This window comes from Salvelinus fontinalis, chromosome 23, assembly GCF_029448725.1.
Source record: "Salvelinus fontinalis isolate EN_2023a chromosome 23, ASM2944872v1, whole genome shotgun sequence".
Taxonomy (NCBI): domain Eukaryota; kingdom Metazoa; phylum Chordata; class Actinopteri; order Salmoniformes; family Salmonidae; genus Salvelinus; species Salvelinus fontinalis.
The window spans coordinates 44316992-44339717 of NC_074687.1; the positions used below are offsets into that span (position 1 = coordinate 44316992).

At 40.9% G+C, this 22726-nt stretch overlaps 1 protein-coding gene across 1 annotated transcript in view; it reads left to right on the plus strand.

Annotated features, from left to right (window-relative positions):
• LOC129821388 (inactive dipeptidyl peptidase 10-like) overlaps positions 1-22726 on the plus strand; it is a 245580-nt gene that overhangs the window by 188556 nt on the left and 34298 nt on the right. The window contains exons 6-7 of the mRNA XM_055879018.1: positions 19254-19306; positions 21322-21403. Coding sequence (XP_055734993.1) covers positions 19254-19306; positions 21322-21403 — 135 coding nt within the window. The remainder of the gene's footprint in view (positions 1-19253; positions 19307-21321; positions 21404-22726) is intronic.

A 22726-nucleotide genomic window follows, 5' to 3' on the forward strand; every position in this document is an offset into this window, starting at 1 on the left:
AAAATTGTACTTGTTTGATGTGCAATTGAAATGTATTACTTGGATGAATAATTAGCAACATGCAATGATAGGGAATACTTTGCAATACTTAGCGAAAGCACATATTTGCAGAAACCATCCAGAAACCATTTCCCGTCCTTGTGTTCAGTGATTTTCTCTTTCATAATAGGAAGAGGCTCCGGCGAAGGAAAAGATAGGTGGTATCCGGGGGAAACCTTCCTACTCGGACGACCACTTATCCATTCGTTTGGTTGCAAACAACAACAAAGAACTGGCTACGGAATGCTAGCAACACGGTTTTTGATCTTCTGACTGCAATCTGTTACTGGCTCTGTAATGACCTAACCCTAACTCAGCATCAAGGGTATTTCGCCTACAAACATAAATACACCGGTATTTTAATGGAATAACCAGCCGCACGTTGAGTTCCCGATATTTCACTTGAACTGTGTGTCATAGCCGACTACAGTCATAATGTCTCCAAACCTATCATTGAAAAACATTGGACACTCAATAAACAGTGGCAGCTTCAAAACCAGTGCCATTTACACATTTCATCAACTGAATGCCCTGATGGAATTGCATAGCTTGCTTGCAAAAAGCAAGACCTTACAGCAAAACCTATTAAAAATATGAACTCTTATTCAGTCAGTATACATAGACACTCTAGCCTATGGCTCTGAAAAGTGTGTCCATTAAAACACTACTTGGTTTCAGTGATCCACACAAATCTTTTCCTGATGCCTATATAGCTCCTCTCTCACGTTCATTCTTCTGGAGCGCATTAAAGCCATTCCTTTCAGGCACTTTGGTGTGGAGCCAATTTTCTTCCTGTTTAATAGCAGACCGGAGAACACGAGAGTGGCTCACAACAACAGTCATCTTGATTCAGATACCGCTTTGTATAATGCAGTCTGCATTCTCACAAGCCTTGTGGAACGATAGAACCAATCACCAGACGATGGTTAGTAGAGTAGCTAAGAGCCGGTTCAAAATGCAGAGGAGGACATAGGTCTGATGAGGGTACAGCGCATTTGGAAACTATTCAGACTTCTGGACATTTTCCACATTTTGTTACGTTACAGCCTTATTCTAAAATTGCTTTTTTCTTCATCAATCTACACACAATACCCCATAATAACAAAGCAACAACTGGTTTTTAGAAATCATTTAATAAATATATATATATAAATATATACACTGCTCAAAAAAATAAAGGGAACACTTAAACACAGTGTAACTCCAAGTCAATCACACTTCTGGGAAATAAACTGTCCACTTAGGTAGCAACACTGATTGACAATGAATTTCACATGCTGTTGTGCAAATGGAATAGACAACAGGTGGAAATTATAGGCAATTAGCAAGACACCCCCAATAAAGGAGTGGTTCTGCAGGTGGTGACCACAGACCACTTCTCAGTTCCTATGCTTCCTGGCTGATGTTTTGGTCACTTTTGAATGCTGGCGGTGCTTTCACTCTAGTGGTAGCATGAGACGGAGTCTACAACCCACACAAGTAGCTCAGGTAGTGCAGCTCATCCAGGATGGCACATCAATGCAAGCTGTGGCAAGAAGGTTTGCTGTGTCTGTCAGCGTAGTGTCCAAAGCATGGAGGCGCTACCAGGAGACAGACCAGTACATCAGGAGACGTGGAGGAGGCCGTAGGAGGGCAACAACCCAGCAGCAGGACCGCTACCTCCGCCTTTGTGCAAGAAGGAGCAGGAGGAGCACTGCCAGAGCCCTGCAAAATGACCTCCAGCAGGCCACAAATGTGCATGTGTCAGCTCAAACGGCCAGAAACAGACTCCATGAGGGTGGTATGAGGGCCCGACGTCCACAGGTGGGGGTTGTGCTTACAGCCCAACACCGTGCAGGACGTTTGGCATTTGCCAGAGAACACCAAGATTGGCAAATTCGTCACTGGCGCCCTGTGCTCTTCACAGATGAAAGCAGGTTCACACTGAGCACATGTGACAGACGTGACAGTCTGGAGACGCCGTGGAGAACGTTCTGCTGCCTGCAACATCCTCCAGCATGACTGGTTTGGCGGTGGGTCAGTCATGGTGTGGGGTGGCATTTCTTTGGGGGGCCACACAGCCCTCCATTGGCTCATCAGAGGTAGCCTGACTGCCATTAGGTACCGAGATGAGATCCTCAGACCCCTTGTGAGACCATATGCTGGTGCGGTTGGCCCTGGGTTCCTCCTAATGCAAGACAATGCTAGACCTCATGTGGCTGGAGTGTGTCAGCAGTTCCTGCAAGAGGAAGGCATTGATGCTATGGACTGGCCCGCCCGTTCCCCAGACCTGAATCCAATTGAACACATCTGGGACATCATGTCTCGCTCCATCCACCAACTACTGTCCAGGAGTTGGCGGATGCTTTATTCCAGGTCTGGGAGGAGATCCCTCAGGAGACCATCCGCCACCTCATCAGGAGCATGCCCAGGCGTTGTAGGGAGGTCATACAGGCACGTGGAGGCCACACACACTACTGAGCCTCATTTTGACTTGTTTTAAGGACATTACATCAAAGTTGGATCAGCCTGTAGTGTGGTTTTCCACTTTAATTTTGAGTGTGACCCCAAATCCAGACCTCCATGGGTTGATGAATTTGATTTCCATTGATACTTTTTGTGTGATTTTGTTGTCAGCACATTCAACTATGTAAAGAAAAAAGTATTTAATAAGAATAGTTCATTCGTTCAGATCTAGGATGTGTTATTTTAGTGTTCCCTTTATTTTTTTGAGCAGCGTATATATATATATATATATATATATATATATATATATATAAACGGAAATATCACACATACATAATTATTCACTTTTACTCAGTACTTTGTTGAAGCACCTTTTACAGAGATTATAGCCTTGAGTCTCCATACGTATGACGCTACTAGCTTGGCACACCTGTATTTGGGGAGTTTCTCCCCTTCTTCTATGCAGATCCTCTCAAACTCTGTCAGGTTGGATGGGGAGCGTCGCTGCACAGCTATTTTCAGGTCTCTCCAGAGATGTTAGATCGGGTTCAAGTCTGGGCTTTGGCTGGGCTACTCAAGGACATTCAGAGAGTTGTCCTGAAGCCACTCCTACGTTACCTTGGCTGTGTGCTTAGGCTTGTTGTCTTGTTGGAAGGTGAACCTTTGCCTCAGTCTGAGGTCCTGAGCACTCTGGAGCAGGTCTTCATCAAGGATCTCTTTGTACTTTGCTCCGTTCATCTTTCCCTCAATCCGGACTAGTACCCCAGTCCTTGCCGCTGAAAAACATACCCACAGCATGAAGCTGCCACCACCACGTTTTACTGTAAAAATGGTGCCAGGTTTCCTCTAGACCTGATGCTTGGCATTCAGGCCAAAGAGTTCTTGATCTTGGTTTCATCAGAGTGGCCTGTCATGTGCCTTTTACTGGGGAGTGCTTCCATCTGGCCACTCTACCATAAAGCCCTGATTGGTGGAGTGCTGCAGAGATGGTTGTCCTTCTGAAAGGTTATCCCATCTCCACAGAGGAACTCTGGAGCTCAGTAAGGGTGACCATCGGGTTTTTGGTCACCTCCCTGATGAAGGCCCTTCTCCCCAACTGATCAGGTTGTCTGGGCGGTCAGCTCTAGGAAGAGTGTTGGTGGTTCCAAACTTCTTCCATTTATGAATGATGAAGGCCACTGTGTTCTTGGGGACCATCAATGCTGCAGACATTTTTTGGTACCCTTCCACAGATCTTTGCCTCGAACCAATCCTGTCTCGGAGCTCTACGGACAATTCCTTCCATGCCATGGCTTGGTTTTTGCTCTGACATGCCTGTAAATAGAGGAATTTCTGTTTTTTATATTTAATACATTTGCAAACATTTAAGAAAATCAGTTTTCACTTTGTCATTATGGGTTATTGTGTGTAGATTGATGAGGAAAAAAATATATTTAATCAATTTTAGAATAAGGCTGTAACGTCACAAAATGTGGAAAAAGTCAAGCGGTTTGAATACTTTCCCGAATGCACTGTGTATGCCGTGCGATAGCCTATGCTTGCTTTTATGGATACATGGAACTGAGAAAGAGGTGCCACATTGATGTAAATGTGAGTTATGCTAGGCTTAACATGTGCCTGAGAGGTTAGCCATTCAATGTGTTGCCATATGACCTGACAGCATTCAATTATTGAAATTTTTTACTAGATGGAACTATCCCTCTCAATCATAAAAAATAGCCAATTTTCTTATTAGTCACCAGTACTGTTAGCAGTGGTTTAATCAACATTGCTGTTGCAAGCATGAACATTTTACACGCCTCCTCCTCCCTTATCAGTGCCATAATGAGACGATTGACATGCACTGCTGCGTAAGTTCCATTTAGACACGTTCGTAACAGCCATGCAGCTTTAAAGGCCCACTCTTTCATTGGAAAACAACAAAACGGCATCCCTGCCATTTGGTTTAATATAAAGCTCAGGGAAGGGAATCAGTGGGCGTCTAATGATTTTAAATGATCAAAAACGGCTGCAAAAAATTAGAGTGGGCCTTTAAGATGGGTTTGCGGAGTGCTGCTACACAGTCAGATCTAGTGATTAACCCATAGGGACGCACACAGAGCAGAGTCTAGCGAAAGCTCAAGGTGTCTGTGTTTTCCTGCCTTCCCGTGGTGGCGGAGGCTTACGCCAAAAAGGCAATATCCCAAAACAAACAAAAGGCTTTCTGTCTTAGGCAAGCCACGCGCTCCTGTTTTGCACCGCCGTTTAACATTGTATTTGCACAGAGGGCTGGAAGGTGTATTTTGAGGGGAAGTGTGAGGAGATAATCCCAAAATATTGTTTTTTTGTAGACGCTCAGGTGTTGACGGTTAAGATCACATTATTGGTCGATCTCAAATGTGGCTTCTGCTTTTAAACCAACCTCTCTGAAAAACATCTCCGTTTTTTGGAGAGGTGCGGAAAGCTGCCACACTCGGCGCCCGGGGAGCTGTTGTTGTGGGGATTAAGTGCCTTGCTCTAGGGCATAACAGCAGGCAATGGCATCTAGGATTTGATACCAGCAACCTCCAATTGCCAGCTCACTTTCCTGTCAGACCCGGGATTTGAACTGGCAACCCTCCGGTTGCCGGCTTGTCTTTCTAACCATTAGGCAGTTTTTTTCTCCTCCTCAAGGAGACCCCCTGGGGAAAGAGGGGTTGTATGATTGACTTTTGTTCTACATCACTCAAACGTAGGAGCTTCTAACACATAGACTTGTAGACACAGACCTACTTATAAATCCCAGGGGAGATGTTGGGCAATGTTCAGACTTCAGAGTCTCACAAACTGTCTGAGTGGTCACCAACCGTGATCCTAAAGAGCTATACAAGTTTTAATTCCAGGCAAGACATAACATTTTTCTGGTGAGATGTGAGAACTTAGTGTTCTCTATTTGTTGCGGTAGTCTGATGTAAATGATGGAACAAAGAACATCTTTTAACATCATGTCACTTTATTTCGACAAATTGGGCAATGCTGCTTTGTATTGCTCCAGCCTCTCAAATAAAAAAATAAAAAAAGAACAATTAAAACCCCAACAACTACAAAGTACATTATCCCAGTTTAAGATGGCAGCAATACGGCAATTACCATCACTTTAAACTTCAAATGTGAACATTTCAGTTCTCTAATGTATTATAATTACATTATCCGAGTCTGTCGGTGAGGCTTTGCAATTGAAATATACAAACACCAGCAGCTGTGAGCACTTACGTACCGACGCTTGATATGGAGAATTAGTCCTGCTATTCTAACACATGCCACTCTGATTTCCACATCCACTCACTGTAATTACATACATGCCATTCATATAGATTGACTGCGCTTTAAGAATTAGGCTGGACAAGTGTATGAATCGGGGCTGTCGATATTTTATTGAAGTATTGTCTGTTTAATCTCAAGCTGCAGGATATCTCAATTCCCTGGGCGTCAATACATTCGGTATGGCTGATTAAATGAAATGTTACAGTACATATAATGAAAGTTTAGACTGACAGCTGTTATGCTATATTCATTCATTCCTTTATTTGTTAATATTGATGCAACCAGGCAAGGTACCCTTTTGAGGTCTCACTTCCTAGTGTTCCCAGCATGCTTTGCTCTATAGGAGCTATAATAATATAAACATTTTACTTTCCAGTGCTCAATGATGTGGGTAAACGGCGAGAAAAACATTATTTGGTCCAAATTCAAGTTAAGTTTAAAACGGTGAACAACCATACCACAATTATTAATATTTATCACGTGTCTGCTGCAACTTTGTTGTTTTCTTTATGAATGCAGTGTGACGCATACTTTGCTGTTAGATGTTTGCAGTGATTCCTCGCATCGATTCAAAGCTCCGTCATCCGCCATAGATCGACATGAACTCAAGACGAGCTTAAGTCTGTCAGACACTACTGGCACTTTGAAAATACATTTGTGCGAGGCTCAAGCCGAGGCCTGCCCGCTCGATGAATAACTACCGTGTTGAGCTGATTTTAAAACAGAAGATAATAATTGTGTTCCGATATCACTCTTGGTACACAGTATAAGCCTAAACTAGTTGAGTAGTAAAATGTGGCTTAACAAATCATACGTTAAATGGACTCCCTCTGTGAATTTTTTTGTGGTTGACATGTATGTCCCCCATACATACAACATCTGTAAGGTCCCTCAGTCAAGTATTACATTTCAAGAACAGATTCAACAACGAAGACCAGGGAGCATAAAGAAGGGCAGTGATTGGTAGATGGGTAACGATAACGACAAGTTAATAATTATTCTGTGGATGATGTATTAAACCACCCAGACACGTCAAAGATGCAGTCGTCTTTCTGAACTGAGCTGCAGGACAGGAAGGAAACTGCTTGCCGTTATGTCACCATGAGGCCATTGGTCATTTTAAAACAGCTACAGAGTTCAATGGCTGAGGATGGATCAGCAACATTGTAGTGACTCCACATTAATGACCTAAATGACAGAGTGAAAAGAAGAATACAAATATACAGAATAAAATGCATATGTATGCAACAAGGCACTCAAGTAATACTGCAAAAACTATTTGGGGTCTAAATACAAAACCTTATGTTTGGGGTTAATCCAACACAACACATCACTGTGTAAATACCTCCTTATTTTCAAGCATGGTGGTGGCTGCATCATGGTATGGGTATACTTGACATTGGCAAAAACTGGGGAGTTTTTCAGGATGAAAAGAAATGGGAAAACCTGCTTCAATCTGCTTAACTCTGCAAATGTTTTAAAGTCACCATTGGCCTCATGGTGAAATTCCTTCCTCTCCGTCAACTGAGTTAGGAAGGACGTCTATATCTTTATTGTGAGTGGGTGTATTGATATACCATCCAGTGTAATTAATAACTTCACCATGGTCAGAGGGATATTCAAAAAATGTTTTATACCCATTTACCAATAGGTGCTGCTCTTTGCAATGCATTGGATAACCTCCATGTTCTTTGGGGTTGAATCTGTGTTTGAAATTCACTGCTCGACTGTGGGACCTTAAAGATAATTTTATGTGTGGGGTACAGAGACGAGTTAATCATTTAAAAAAAATATTGTTAAACACTATTATTGCATACAGATTGAGTCCATGGAATTTATTAGGCTTGCCATAACAAAGGGGTTCAATTTAATCCATTTTAAATTGAGGCTGTACCACAACAAAATGTGGAAAAAGTCAAGGGGTGTGAACACTTTCTAAAGGCACATTTCATTACAGCGTAATGTAGAAACATGACTTGTCTTATCTTTATTTCTTGAAACTCTCTCTGAAAACACAAGTTATATTTTTCAGTGTTTTTAATGTCACGTCTGTCAAGGAACATCTAAAACAAGAAGCAACTAAAACAACAAGCATTCACAAACTTTCTTTTAAAAATGCTAAGAGGGTTCTGGTAGAAATGTTAATTGTTTCTACTACAACAAAACCATGACATACGCCTAACAATATTAAATGTAAGATTGTTTACATTCGCCCAACCTAATCCCCTACAGGTGAAAAAAAGGGACAAAAAAACATAAAAATTTCATAATTCCTATCTCAAAATTCATGACATTTTACATTTTTGAGCATAGGCCTATTTTTTTCTGCAACAGTACACTCACTCATCACACATTGTAAGTAAGTTAGTTACAGTGCCTCCTAAAGACATGATTGACATGGGAAGAGAGGGTGAAAGGTGAATGTAAATCTGCTAGTTACTGATTGTGATTTATCTTCATTGCTCTTAAATATTAACTTCATAATATAATTTTCAATATCTTCTAACTCAACATATACTGTACACTGTATGGCTGGATGGCTGGCTAGTGGCTTGTGTGGATATTTTAATATATGGTGGTTAGCTAGAGTCTAGACTACCTGTGTTGCTGCTGCCGACAGAGGAAATGATGTAGTTGGGTCGGAGCGAGTGTTGTTGATGCAGCTGCTCTTTTCTGTCTGTCTTCCAGACCGATTATTGATGATGATTATGTAACTCGAGTGGTATCAAGTGTTGATCAAATGTTATGCTGCGGTGGCAGTACTGTTGATATTTAAACTAGGTAGCTAGTTACACACATTCAACCAGTGACTGCATCTCAAGGTATGTTTGGATACCGGGCATGCACAATCTTAGTACAGAGCAGAGTAGGAAAAAGGTGCAACCTCCAGACAGGGTATACCAACAGGCACAACCAACGGACAGGGTGGCGGGTAGCTAACTTCATGACATTGTGATGACTTGCGGCAATGTGTTCAGAACAACAGCAACAAAACCTTATACAAACACACATATATCGCACCACCCAGAAGGCTTGTAGGATGGCAAAGTGGCATCTGCTGGGCACTGGTTTACTTCTATCCGTTCATGTGCCTGCCTGTAGGGGTAAAGTGGAAGGGTCAGACTGTTGAAATCACAGATTGTGCCTTTAAAGCCTCAGTGTGGCATTATAATGATGGTTGAGGCACGTGATCCATGCTGCGGAGATAAGAGACTGTGCTCTCAGGTGTGTTTCTAAAGATAGGAACAGTCTCTGCACCCTTACTGAAAACTCATTATCATTGCAGAATAGAGAAAGGCATTTGTTACCTCTTGTCTGAATTGCATTACAGAATTTTCAAAGATTACTAGGTGCAGAATATTTGTTGACTTATGCCAGAAAGAAACAAACTGCTAATATCACAACCTGTCAACATTTGAGTCTGGTAGAATATCTAAAATCAAGGTCTACAGTGCAAGGTTTATAGTAATGGATGTTTGTTGGAAAATATACAGTACCAGACAAAAGTTTGGACACACCTACTCATTCAAGGCCAAGAGTGTGCGTAGCTATCATCAAAGCAAATTGTGGCTAATTTGAAGAATCTCAAATATAAAATATACTTTGATTTTTTAAACACTTTTCTGGTTACTACATGATTCCATATGTGTTATTTCATAGTTTTGATGTCTTCACTATTATTCTACAATGTAGAATATAGTGAAAATAAAGAAAAAACCCTGGAATGAGTAGGTGTGTCCAAACTTTTGACTGGTACTGTATATCTAGAGAATACAGAGTATATACAGTACAAGTCCTGTATTGTTTATTATCTCCTCCTTCTCATGCTTTGGGGAATGCTGTGCAACCCATATAGTCTAACCCCCAGCAACATATCTACTGTCCATGGTCTAATTCAAACTTTAAAGAAAAACAATAAGGATTATTTAGTTAATCAGCCATACAGGACCGAACAGAGGTAGGAATACATATAGCATTGAACATTTTTTGTAAATAAAAATAATAAGGTTGTGGATATTGCTTTTTATTCTTTCAGGTCACCGTGGAGACTGTAGTTTTTTGAATTGACTCATTGTGGGTATGTGATGCTGGAACATGTCATGAGTATTATACTGCACATATAACATTGACGTTTTGTACACTGTACAACACTCATGTAAAATAGATTAAGGGCAGAACAAAATCCTTCTTCCAGATGCTTAACTCAACAAATGCATAAATCATCATTGATTTATCCGCAAATACTCTAGTTACACAAGTGGATCTCAAGTCATGATTCTGTCCCAAATCAAATCAAGTTTATGTTATATAGCCCTTCGTACATCAGCTAATATCTCGAAGTGCTGTACAGAAACCCAGCCTAAAACCCCAAACAGCAAGCAATGCAGGTGTAGAAGCACGGTGGCTAGGAAAAACTCCCTAGAAAGGCCAAAACCTAGAGAGGAACCAGGCTATGAGGGTTGGCCAGTCCTCTTCTGGCTGTGCCAGAAGTGTTTACTGTATATGTCACGCCCTGACGTTAGAGATCCTTTTAATTAATTCTCTATTTGGTTAGGTCAGGGTGTGACTAGGGTGGGCAATCTATGTTTTCTATTTCTTTGTTGGCCTGGTATGGTTCCCAATCAGAGGCAGCTGTCTATCGTTGTCTCTGACTGGGGATCATATTTAGGCAGCCTTTACCCACCTGTTGTTTGTGGGATCTTGTTTTTGTGTAGCTGCCTGTGAGCAGCCCAGAACGTCACGTTTCATTTTCCTGTATTCTGTATTATTTTTGGTGAGTTTCTTATTTATTAAACATGTGGAACTCTTACGTACGCTGCGCCCTGGTCCATTCATTCAGACGATCGTGACAGTATATGCATTGTACTTTGTCAAGTCCCTGTCTTTGCTTGTCTTCTGTTGAAAAATTGAAAACAGATCGTTGGTTGTTGAGCAGAACAATCTGTTAGGGGTCTCATTTTGCACTACCAGGAAGCATATATACTTATCAATGTACACATTTTTACAAATTGTGGACTACCATGAAAGATGCATTTTAATCAATGTACACATTTTACTAGGGAAAGTACGGTACAAACGGAAAACACATAAGGCATGATGTTTCACCTCATCTGTGTAAATCGGGAATCAAAAATCCTTACCAAAATGTTTCTGAATAAATGTATCTATGACTCGTCATCTCATAAAATCATGCAGATTACTTTTGTACATGAACTGTTATTACAGATGTATCAAGTCACACTGTGCAAGTAGCTTGATAAGTGGTATAATGTTTACATGGTTCTACATTATAGCTGTTGGTGGCCCTGATCACCTCCATTCTAGAGGCATTGCCCTCACATGCTGGGGAGGGAGCTCTGTGAAAACCGGTTTGATGGAGACTGGAACTGAGCTCTACTGAGATGATGTGACCAGATGTGATCATCACACTGACAGCCTGAGTCTATTGAGAGTTATAGCATGGCCACTGCACCACCATCTCCAGTTGTCTTATGAATTTATCATAATAGTGCTACCGCTATGCAGCAGCAATAGCCTCCAAGCTCGGTAAGTTAGCTTGTGCCAATTGTTAAATATAGCCTGTTATAGCAGCAGGGAGTAGGATATCCTGAAGTGAATATTTGGATCTCAGCTTTGGTTGTAGCCATCCATCTTAATATTATGTATCTTCTCTTAGATGTGTGGCTCGGTATCGTTATGTATGTTTTGCATGACTTGAATACTTACCTTTTAGAGTGGTTACTTTCCTTTGGCATTTAATGCTGCGTTTAATGCTGTGATCCATATGTCTCCCTTAGGTGTGTTTTCAATAGGCATACGTTTTATTGTTAATTGTCAGTTTGGGATCATCAAGGCAAAGTTTAAATGTATATGTTTTTCTGCCAATCATCTGAAAAACATTTAGCAATAATAGCAGTAAGGAATATCTATTGGATTGCTTTTTGAGCCTTTAATGGAAATAACTACCTTTTCAGTAATACTTTACTTGACACCCAGCGCATGAACACGTTATGACACGGTCATAATAGCTGACATAACGCGTCATAGCCTGTTATAAAATGATCAAAACACTGTCGTGACACATATATTTAGACCTGCTGTCATATACACTACATGACCAAAAGTATGTGAACACTTGCTCATCGGACATCTCATTCCAAAATCATGGGCATTAATATGGAGTTGGTCCCCCCTTTGTGCGCGTCTGTCCAGTCATGGAAACCCCTTTCATGAAGCTCCCTAATGAACAGTTCTTGTGCTGATGTTGCTTCCAGAGAAAGTCTGGAACTCGGTATTGAATTTTCAACCGAGGACATACGATCTTTGCACACTTAAGCACTTGGCGGTCCCGTTCTTTGAACTTGTGTGGCCTACCACTTTGCGACTGAGCCGTTGTTAATCCTAGACGTTTCCACTTCACAATAACAGCACTTACAGTTGACCGGGGCAGCTCTAGCAGGGCAGAAATTTGACAAACTGACTTGTTGGAAAGGTTGCATCCTATGACAGTGCCATGCTTAAAGTCACTGAGTTCTTCATTAAGGCCATCCTACTGCCAATGTGTGTCTATGGCGATTACATGGCTGTGTGCTCGATTCTATACACGTCAGCAACGGGTGTGGCTGAAATAGCAGAAGGGATGTCCACATACTTTTGTATATATAGTGTATATTGCATTATTTTGTGGCTGTTCTGACACCTGCAAAAGAGTGTCAAAACCCACAAAACCTACCACACAAGGCAAAACATTCCATTGCACAATCAACAATATGTTAATGTTACAGTGCATTTGGAAAGTATTCAGACCCCTTGAATTTCATAACATTTTGTTACGGTACAGTTTTATTCTAAAATTGATTAAATCGTTTTTTCTTCCTCATCAATCTGCAGACAATACCCGATAATGATATAGTAAAAACAGGTTTTTCCCCCACACATTTAAAAATAATTAAATACAAATATTACATTTACATAAATATTTAGACCCTTTACTCAGTACTTTGTTGAAGCACCTTTGGCAGCGATTTCAGCCTTGAGTCTTCTTGGGTATGACGCTACAAACTTGGGACACCTGTATTTGGGGAGTTTCTCCCATTCTTCTCTGCAGATCGTATCAAGCCATGTTAGGTTGGATGGGGAGCGTCACTGGACAGCTATTATCAGGTCTCTCTAGAGATATTCAATCGGGTTCACGTCCGGACTCTGGCTAGGCAACTCAAGGACATTTAGGGACTTGTCCCGAAGCCACTCCTGCGTTGTCTTGGCTGTGTGCTTAGGGTTGTTGTCCTGTTGGAAGGTGAACCTTCGCCCCAGTTTGAGGTCCTGAGCACTCTAGAGCAGGTGTTCATCAAGGATCTCTCTGTACTTTGCTCTGTTCATCTTTCCCTCGATCCTCACTAGTCTCCCAGGACATGCCACTGAAAACATCCCCACAGCATGATGTGCCACCACCATGCTTCATCGTAGCGATGGTGCCAGGTTTCCTACAGACACTTGGCATCCAGGCCAAAGAGTTCAATATTGGCTTCATCAGACCAGAGAATCTTGTTTATCATGGTCTGAGAGTCCTTTAGGTGCCTTTTGGCAAACTCCAAGCGGGCTGTCATATGCCTTTTACTGAGATTTGGCTTCTGTCTGGCCACTCTACCACAAAGGCCTGATTGGTGGAGTGCTGCAGAGATGGTTGTCCTTCTGGAAGATTCTCCACAGAGGAACTCTGCAGCTCTGTTAGAGTGACCATTGGGTTCTTGGTCACCTCTCCCAATTGCTCAGTTTGGCCAGGTGTCCAGCTCTAGGAAGAGTCTTGGTGGTTCCAAACTTCTTCCATTTAAGAATGATGAAGGCCACTGTGTTCTTGGGGACCTTCAATTCTGCAGACATTATTTTATGCCCTTCCCCAGATCTGTGCCTCGACATAATCCTGTCTCGGAGCTCTACTGACAATTCCTTCGACCTCATGGCTTGGTTTTTGCTATGACATGCACTGTCAACTGTGGGACCTTATATTTTGCTCCTTTGCACCCCATTATTTATATATCTACTTTGCACATTCTTCCACTGCAAATCTACCATTCCAGTGTTTTACTTGCTATATTGTATTTACTTCGCCACCATGGCCTTTTTTTTGCCTTTACCTCCCTTATCTCATCTCATTTGCTCACATTGTGTATAGACTTATTTTTCTACTGTATTATTGACTGTTTGTTTGTTTTACTCCATGTGTAACTCTGCGTTGTTGTATGTGTCGAACTGCTTTGCTTTATCTGGGCCATGTCGCAATTGTAAATGAGAACATGTGCTCAACTTGCCTACCTGGTTAAATGAAGGTGAAATAAATAAATTAAATAAATAAATATAGACAGGTGTGTGCCTTTCTAAATCATGTCCAATGAATTGAATTTACCACAGGTGGACTCTAATCAAGTTGTAGAAACATCTCAAGGATGATCAATGGAAACAGGATTCCCCTGAGCTCAATTTCGAGTCTCCTAGCAAAGGGCCTTATTTCAGTTTTTGATTTTTAATACATTTGCACAAAAAAAAATACAAATCTGTTTTTTTTACATCATTATTGTGTATTGTGATTTGATTGATGCAGGAAAAATGTATTTAATCTATTTTAGAATAAAGCTGTAACGTAACAAAATGTGGAAAACGTCAACGGGTCTGAATTCTTTCTGGATGCACAGTATATAACATTTTCTGAAATTGACCATATTAAATTATCATTGTAATTACACACAAATTTATGTCAGACATGCACCTACCCCCAATACACTGTTTCTGATGACTGGGATACATTTTGTAGCAGATTTCAGACACCCTATTTTAGATTGATGACTAACATAAGGGCGTGTACGTGATAGACCTATCTGGCTTATATGATTATGATGGTCATAATGCTTCTTGACCGTGTCATAAAGTGTATTTTTTGCAAGTTATTTAATATGGTGAAAAAGAAACATGACTGTAAATAATGAATTACAACCACAACATAGGACTTAAAAAACACACTTTAAAATGAAAGGAAACTTTTTGTCAGGGGAAGAAACACAGTTCAATAAATGTGGGTTTTGACACTTATGTAGAGTGTCATAACCAGCCATAAAAGAACATAATAGGCGCAACAACAGGCGTAAGTATATGGGTCATCACAGTGTTATGACCATGTTATGTCAGCTGTTATGACATATTATGACATCGTTAGGACAATTTCACAACATGTTATGACGCTGGGTGTAAAGTGTTCTCAATTTTTTTTCAGATCATCTGGCATTCTCACCCAGAGAAAATGTCATTGCATAGTCCTTCCATTTGTGAAAACGACATTGAGAGCATGGAAGTGGTTCTCATGCTTCTTGGCGAAGTATTCGTCCGGGTCAAATAGAGATCGAAGTATTCCTTCACACATAAAGCTCATATTCACCTCTTCGTTTTGATGTAATCGTTCACATTCATCACACCTAAACCCACCTCTCAGATTCACAGATTCAAAAAATAATACCAAAACATCTTACCCCTCCTTCCCACCCTTCACTCATGAAACATATCAAAGCTGTTAACCTGTCTAGGATCAGCATGGCGCTAGCGGCACACCCCCCCCCCCCCCCACTGAAAAACCAGTGCCGCGAAATTCAAAAAAAATATTTTTTTTAAATATTTAACTTTCACACATTAAAGTCCAATACAGCTAATGAAAGACACAGATCTTGTGAATCCAGTCAACATGTCCGATTTTTAAAATGTTTTACAGGGAAGACACAATATGTAAAGATGTACATCTATTACCTAAAAACACATTAGCATAATCCACCATCTTTTATTTGTCCACCAACACCAGTAGCCATCACCAATTCGGCTAAACTAAGATATTTATAGCCCCTAACCAACAAAAAAACTCATCAGATGACAGTCTGATAACATATTTATGGTATGGGATAGGTTTTGTTAGAAAAAAGTGCATATTTCAGGTAGATGGCATAGGTTACAATTGCACCCACCGTCACAAATGGAATAGAAAAACTACTTAGAGCAACGTGTTTACCTACTTACTAATCATCAAACATTTCGTAAAAATACACAGCATACACGAATCGAAAGACACAGATCCTGTGAATACAGACAATATTTCAGATTTTCTAAGTGTCTTACAGCGAAAACACAATAAATCGTTATATTAGCATAGCACATAGCACATAGCAGCCCAGCATTGATTCTAGCCAAAGTGAGCGATAACGTCAACATCGCCAAAAATATATTAATTTTTTCACTAACCTTCTCAGAATTCTTCAGATGACACTCCTGTAACATCATATTACACAATGCATATAGAGTTTGATCAAAAACGTTTATATTTAGCCACCAAAATCATGGTTAGACAATGTGAAATGTAACTCAGCTGGTCAGAATATGTCCTTGCGCCACTTAGACAGTGATCTACTCTTATACATAAATACTCATAAACGTGACTAAAAAATATAGGGTGGACAGGGATTGATAGACAATTTAATTCTTAATACAATTGCGGAATTACATTTTTTAATTTATCCTTACTTTTCAATACAGTTTGCGCCAAGCGAAGCTACGTCAAAAAACATGGCGTCCTAAGCCACTAAAATGTTTCGACAGAAACACGATTTATCATAATAAAAATGTCCTACCTTGAGCTGTTCTTCCATCAGTATCTTGGGCAAAGGATCCTTTCTTGGGAGTAATCATCTTTTGGTGGAAAGCTGTCCTCTTGCCATGTGGAAATGCCAACTGCGTTCGGGATGAACTGAAAAGCGTGCCCAACTATTCACATCGTTTCAAAAATAAATGTCCCAAAATCGCACTAAACGGATATAAATTGCTATAAAACGCTTTAAATTAACTACCTTATGATGTTTTTAACTCCTATAACGAGTGAAAAGATGACCGGAGAAATATAACAGGCTAAACTAACGCTTGGAACAGGAGCGGGTCGGTGTCCTCCACGCGCGTTACGCAGCAAGAAAAGACTTGCTAGCTACAGGGTTTTTTCATTTGTAGTGCCTGTGAACGCGCAATCGACCCCATTGGAATCGTCATCACGTAAAGGCATCCAGGGGAAGACGTAAGAAGTGTCCGTATAGTCATAGCAATAGCAGTGCCCTTTTAACTGACTTCAGAACAGTGGCCAACATTTCTCAAATCTGACTCCATGTCAGGGAAATTGCTGTAGAATGGGCTCTGTTCCACTTAGAGACAAAATTTCAACTCCTATAGAAACTATAGACTGTTTTCTATTCAATAATAATAATAATATGCATATTGTACGATCAAGGATTTTGTGGGAAGCCGTTTCAAAAATTACCCAATTAGCATAAATAGTCTCAACAGCGCCCCCATCCCCAACAGGTTATTAAGAGGCTTTTTTAGTCTGAGAGGCTAATCCTCACTTTCTCTCGTAGCCATTTTAGCCAACTGTTGACAATCTTATGAAAAGAACATTCCTAAATGTCTCCTATCACAGTGTCAGAGTAGACAAGACAGCCTTCTGAGTGTGAGTATGAGTGACCAGTGACGATGCAATGTATTTTTCGGTGAACATTTTCTCGGGCAACTCAAACAGGAGAACCAAAATTAAGACTGAAGGCAGGGTGACTGGTATAATCAGCCAAGCAGACTCCATTTCCATGGGCAATTGAGCTCTGGTTAAGATGAGTGGCGCGCCTCCACTGCATTTATCACTATGCTCAAGGGTAAGATTACGGTAATATTGTTATGCAAATGAGCTCACTGATTACCCATACAGCACCACTTAGAAATTCCCTCTTCACCTGATGACAACAAAAAGCTGTGTTGATGGATATACACTGTGTACAAAATATTAGGAACACCTGCTCTTTCCATGACATAGGCTGACCAAGTGAATCCAGGTGAAAACTATGATCCCTCATTGATGTCAGCTATGATCCCTTATTGACGGCAGAAAAACCTGCAGTAGTCTTTTTAATAAACCTTGGGAAGTTTTTATTTTTTAACAACTTAAACAATTACACCCATTTTAATGCCAAAGACACACCAGACTGGCTTTCCAAGAGGTGTTGGATGTTCCTGAATGGTCCAGTCTCAGTCTGCAATCAAAAACAATGGATATACACCGAGTGTCCAAAACATTAAGAGCACCAGGTGAATCCAGGTGAAAGCTATAATCCCTTATTGATGTCACTTGTTAAATCCACTTCAAATCAGTGTAGATGAAGGGGAGGAGACAGGTTAAAGAAGGATTTGAGACAATTGAGACATGGATTGTGGATGTGTGCCATTCAGAGGGTGAATGGACAAGACAAAACGTTTGAAGGGGCTATGGCAGTAAGAGCCATGCGCACCGGTTTGTGTGTATCAATAGCTGCAACGCTGATGGGTTTTTCACACTCAAGTTTCCCGTGTGTATCAAGAAGGGTCCACCAGTTGACACAACTGTGGGAAGCATTGTGTAATGAATACTCAGGGAGAATACGCGGCAGATGTTTATTGAGCCTTCACGGAAGGCAGGAATCGTGGTCGCAGTGTTACGGCTGTCTTCGCTGACAGAAGGTGTGGACCAAAACGCAGAGTGGTTAGTGTTCATTCTTTTAATGAAAGTCAACAAAACAATTCAAAATACAAAAACAACCAACATGACAAAACCGAAACCGTCCTGTGTGGCAACAAATCCTCCACAGGAACAAACACCCACAAAACACAAGTGAAACCCAGGCTGCCTTATTATGATTCTCAATCAGGGACAACGATAGACACCTCTCTCTGATTGAGAATCATACCAGGCCGAACACCAAAATCCCAACATAGAAATAGAAAACATAGACTGCCCACCCAAAACTCACACCCTGACCAATAAACACATACAAAACAAGAGAAAACAGGTCAGGAACGTGACACGCAGGCAATGGTCAAACACAGGTAGGCAGTCAAAAACAAACAATACCTCACAACCATACAAACAGAAAGAACTGAACTAAATAGGGAGCTGATGAGACCAGGTGAGAAACGAACACAGGTGAAATCAATGAACAAAAATGAAAGACAGGGCTACGTTCCAGAACACAAAGAAAAAGAACACAAGTTTGACAAAGAAAAGAGAAGCAGAACCTTACACATTGGAGTCAACATGGGCCAGCATCCCTGTGGAACACTTTCGACACCTTGTAGAGTCCATGTGCGGACAAATTGAGGCTGTTCTGAGACCAAAGGGGGTGCAACTCAATATTAGGAAGGTGTTCCTAATGTTTTGTACACTCAGTGTAGATTGAGTTTTAATGGCCTTATAGATATGCAAACGTTTTCTGTCCAGCTTTCCATTTAGGTCACAGTGCCAAATAAAAACAATTATAGATTTGGATAATGTGCAAAACATTTATAATGGAAAATACATCTTGCTTTGTTCATCTTTCATCAACACCACCTTTTTTTCTGATTATGTGTTGGCGATAACACATTCTCTGCTATGGATTTCTCCTTAGGTGTACCGGTACTCTTTCCTGGCATCCTACTTGATATACAACCTGCATACAAGGTATGTATCACCTGTCAAGATTTGAGTAGACTAATAGTAAACAGAAGGCAATTTCCTACCAAGATGGCAGCTGAACCCGTGTGTCTCGCGCGCTTTTGTTTATTCGTTTGCAAGTGTTTTTGTTGTTGTAATCATTTCCAGATACAACAGTATTTTTTTTACAGTCCACAAGTTACTTGGCTATAAAAAAGATAATCTATCTGTTCTCTTATCGGAGAAAGCAAACAGATATCAATTGCTCCACTCCGGTGCCAGTGCTGAAAGCTCCATCACTATGCACATGTCTGGTTGAAAGCCTCCTCTCGTACCCTGCCTCCCGAAACAAGCCTCTCCCAAGCGTGTGTACCTAGGCTGTACCTAGGCTACTCCTGTGACATGCTGCACTGCTTGGCCCTCACCTTTCGCCAATTGCTCCCTTCTTCCCCGTGCTTCGCTCACCTCCAGCACACATTTACACACACACACACACACACACACACACACACACACACACACACACACACACACACACACACACACACACACCGTTTTATCGTTAGCCTGTAGACTTCTGTGGACTTTTACTCGGGAACGTGTATGAATTTCAATTTTTATTACTTGGCCTTTATTGTTATTTTATTGTAGCTTATGTACTGTAGCTTAGACCTATTTCTTATTAGTGTGCATCCTCATAGGCCTATTGTTTTAGTCTTAGAAAACTTGTTATGATTATTATTCACGTTGATTGATCGGCTACAAACGAACATGTTGCTGTTGTTGCTATTGTCTACCCTTGAAGCTTACACTGAGGATGACACATTTAGGGCCTGATGCCTCTTAAATGCGGAGAGCTTTGAGTGTTTTCCCCCATGGTGCATCCTGGGAGAAACCATACCCTTGTCCCGCTATTGCTGCTTTTACTGTCAGGAAATGGACATTTCTACCCCATCTGAATTGAAAAGTCTAAATGGTTTGAAGTTTCTGCACATGGTTTGACGTTTCTGCACATAAATGTAAGGAGTTTTCTTCCGAAACTTGATTTTGTAATTATTTGGATAAAAAAAACAGACCCAGATATATTTATGCTTCCTCAAACCTGTCTCTAAAAAATCTATCACTGACAAAGATTTTGGCATTGTTTATCGGGCAGATCACAAATCTAAGGGTGATGGTGTTGCTATATACATAAAAGACAAGTTGTCTGCGACCATTCTGACTTCTGTTACCAAGCCTAAGCAATTTGAATATCTGTCTTTGAATATACCGTAAATCTCTGCGCATCCTTGAATCTGGTTGTCTCCTGTTGTTATAGAACCCCCATCTGCTATTGTTGGCTCTCTGGATTGTATTTTTTTATTATTATAACACAATGTCAAATCTGAAGTCGTGCTTATGGGTGACCTGACATCCAACTCTCATCACCTAAAGAATTTATGTAACACCTGTAATCTTACTCAGATTGTCAAAAGTGTAACAAGGTTGAATGCGAAGGGTCCTCTGAAATCCTCTTTGATTGATCTCATTTTAACCAATACTCCTCATCGTTTTAATGGTTCTGATGTCTTTACAAATAATGTCACTGTGCGGTTGTCTGTGTAAGGGATTGTAAAATGTCTAAATGACCTCCACGTATCGGCATGAATAGAAATTGTAAGCTGTTTGATATTCAGGCTTTTTTACATGATGTTTTAAATATTGCCTGGAACAGAGTTGAATTCATCCCTGATGTTGAATGAGTCTTTTCTTACTTCCACAAAACATTCCAGGATGTACAATATGCAACAAGCATGCCCCTATCAAACAATACAGACGAACTAGCTGAAATAATAAGGAAGCAGAATGCTGTGGGGGCAAAAGCAAGAAGGTCTGATTCGGCTAATGATTGGATGGCTTTTAAATGCCTTCGGAATCATGGTGTGGCTATGACCCGAAAGCTGAAAGCAGACCACTACCTCAAATCTACTGCTGATAATCTGAATAATCCTTCGAAATGTTGTACATGAGGGACTGCGTAATGATGCTGTGCTTTCACCCAGGGAGGTACAGGAGCTGAACCCTCCAGAGGTGTCGGACTCGGTTCTGCAGTTTGCTTCTTGGGGCGTTCGGGATCAACAGCTGGTGAGTATTCCTATGGGTCAGCTTGAAGAAAATGGCTCATGCTAATGTAGGGTTTATGACGTGTACACTGCACACCGTGTACTCAATCACGTTGAGTTCACGTTCCTTTACTCATGCATGGCAGTAGATTTATGATGCGTCGTTAAAGTCGGAGGAAATGGGATGAGGTGAATAGGGGCGGGTCCGCAAATTGGTTGGGTATGTGTACCATGTCTGCACTGGGACTATACCATAACAACACAACCAAGCATATGAACTTGTAGAGCAAGACACTAGGAGTTTTTTACTGTAGATCTCAGGAAGATGACATCACACAGCGAGACGACTAGCAGTGAATGGCGTTCCTCCTTTGGAAAGCCATATATAGTAAGTATGTAAGCCTTGGACAAGCCTTGTCTGAGCCAGAACGGCCCATAGGGCAGAATCTCCTGATTCTGTAGCACGAGGCAGCTTGATGACAAAATGCTAGTCTATCGCATGGCATTACCCACAATCCAGCTCCTTAATGCTGAGTGTCAAGCAGAGAGGCATCAGGTCCCATTTCTAGACTTTTTAGTTTGATTCGACTGTGGATCGAACCCCCATCAGGGCGGACACTCTAACCACAAGGCCAGAGTTGGTTTAAAGTCATTGTGTGTAGTGTTGAAGCCAAAACAGCCATTTGTGTTTGAACAAAATAGTTTGACCTTCTCGCATACTATAAGTTAAAAAAAATGTACACAATCGAAAGCAGGTGCGAAGGACTCTCAATCTCAAATCAGGTCTTTGAAGTCTATTGCAAAACCTGAAATCAACATGAACATGAGCCCATGAAATAAAATGTTTTTTGTTGTGTTTTACCAACCAAATACATTGCTTTGACTCATTTTCAATCGCCGGAAGCCATGGAGAGGCATGGGCAATGTTTAAACCTCTTCTTTAACAATGGTATGTATAGTTCATTCTCCAGACCCCCTTTGCTCAAAGGTGAATGTTGATTAAAGGTTGTTTTTGACATGAGAGATACATAAACAAAAGCCGTAAAAGGAACCAATTATCGAGACAGAAAACGAACAACAGTACTACTAATCAACCCGTTGCTTTAAGACATGTTGTTGGCTACCAGATCTCTCTTTGTGAGTAATTCCCTCTACCCAAGGAGTATTAAGCATGGTATAATCAGTTCATTATTTGTAAAGCGTAGACATGGAAAGTAATTAACCGTTTGATAGCATATTTATCTACTTACTGCAGTATTTATACCTGGCCCCCATGTAATCAGTTACATAGGCTGCTTACAAAGGCAGCCCAATTCTGATATTTTTTTTCACTCATTTGTCTTTT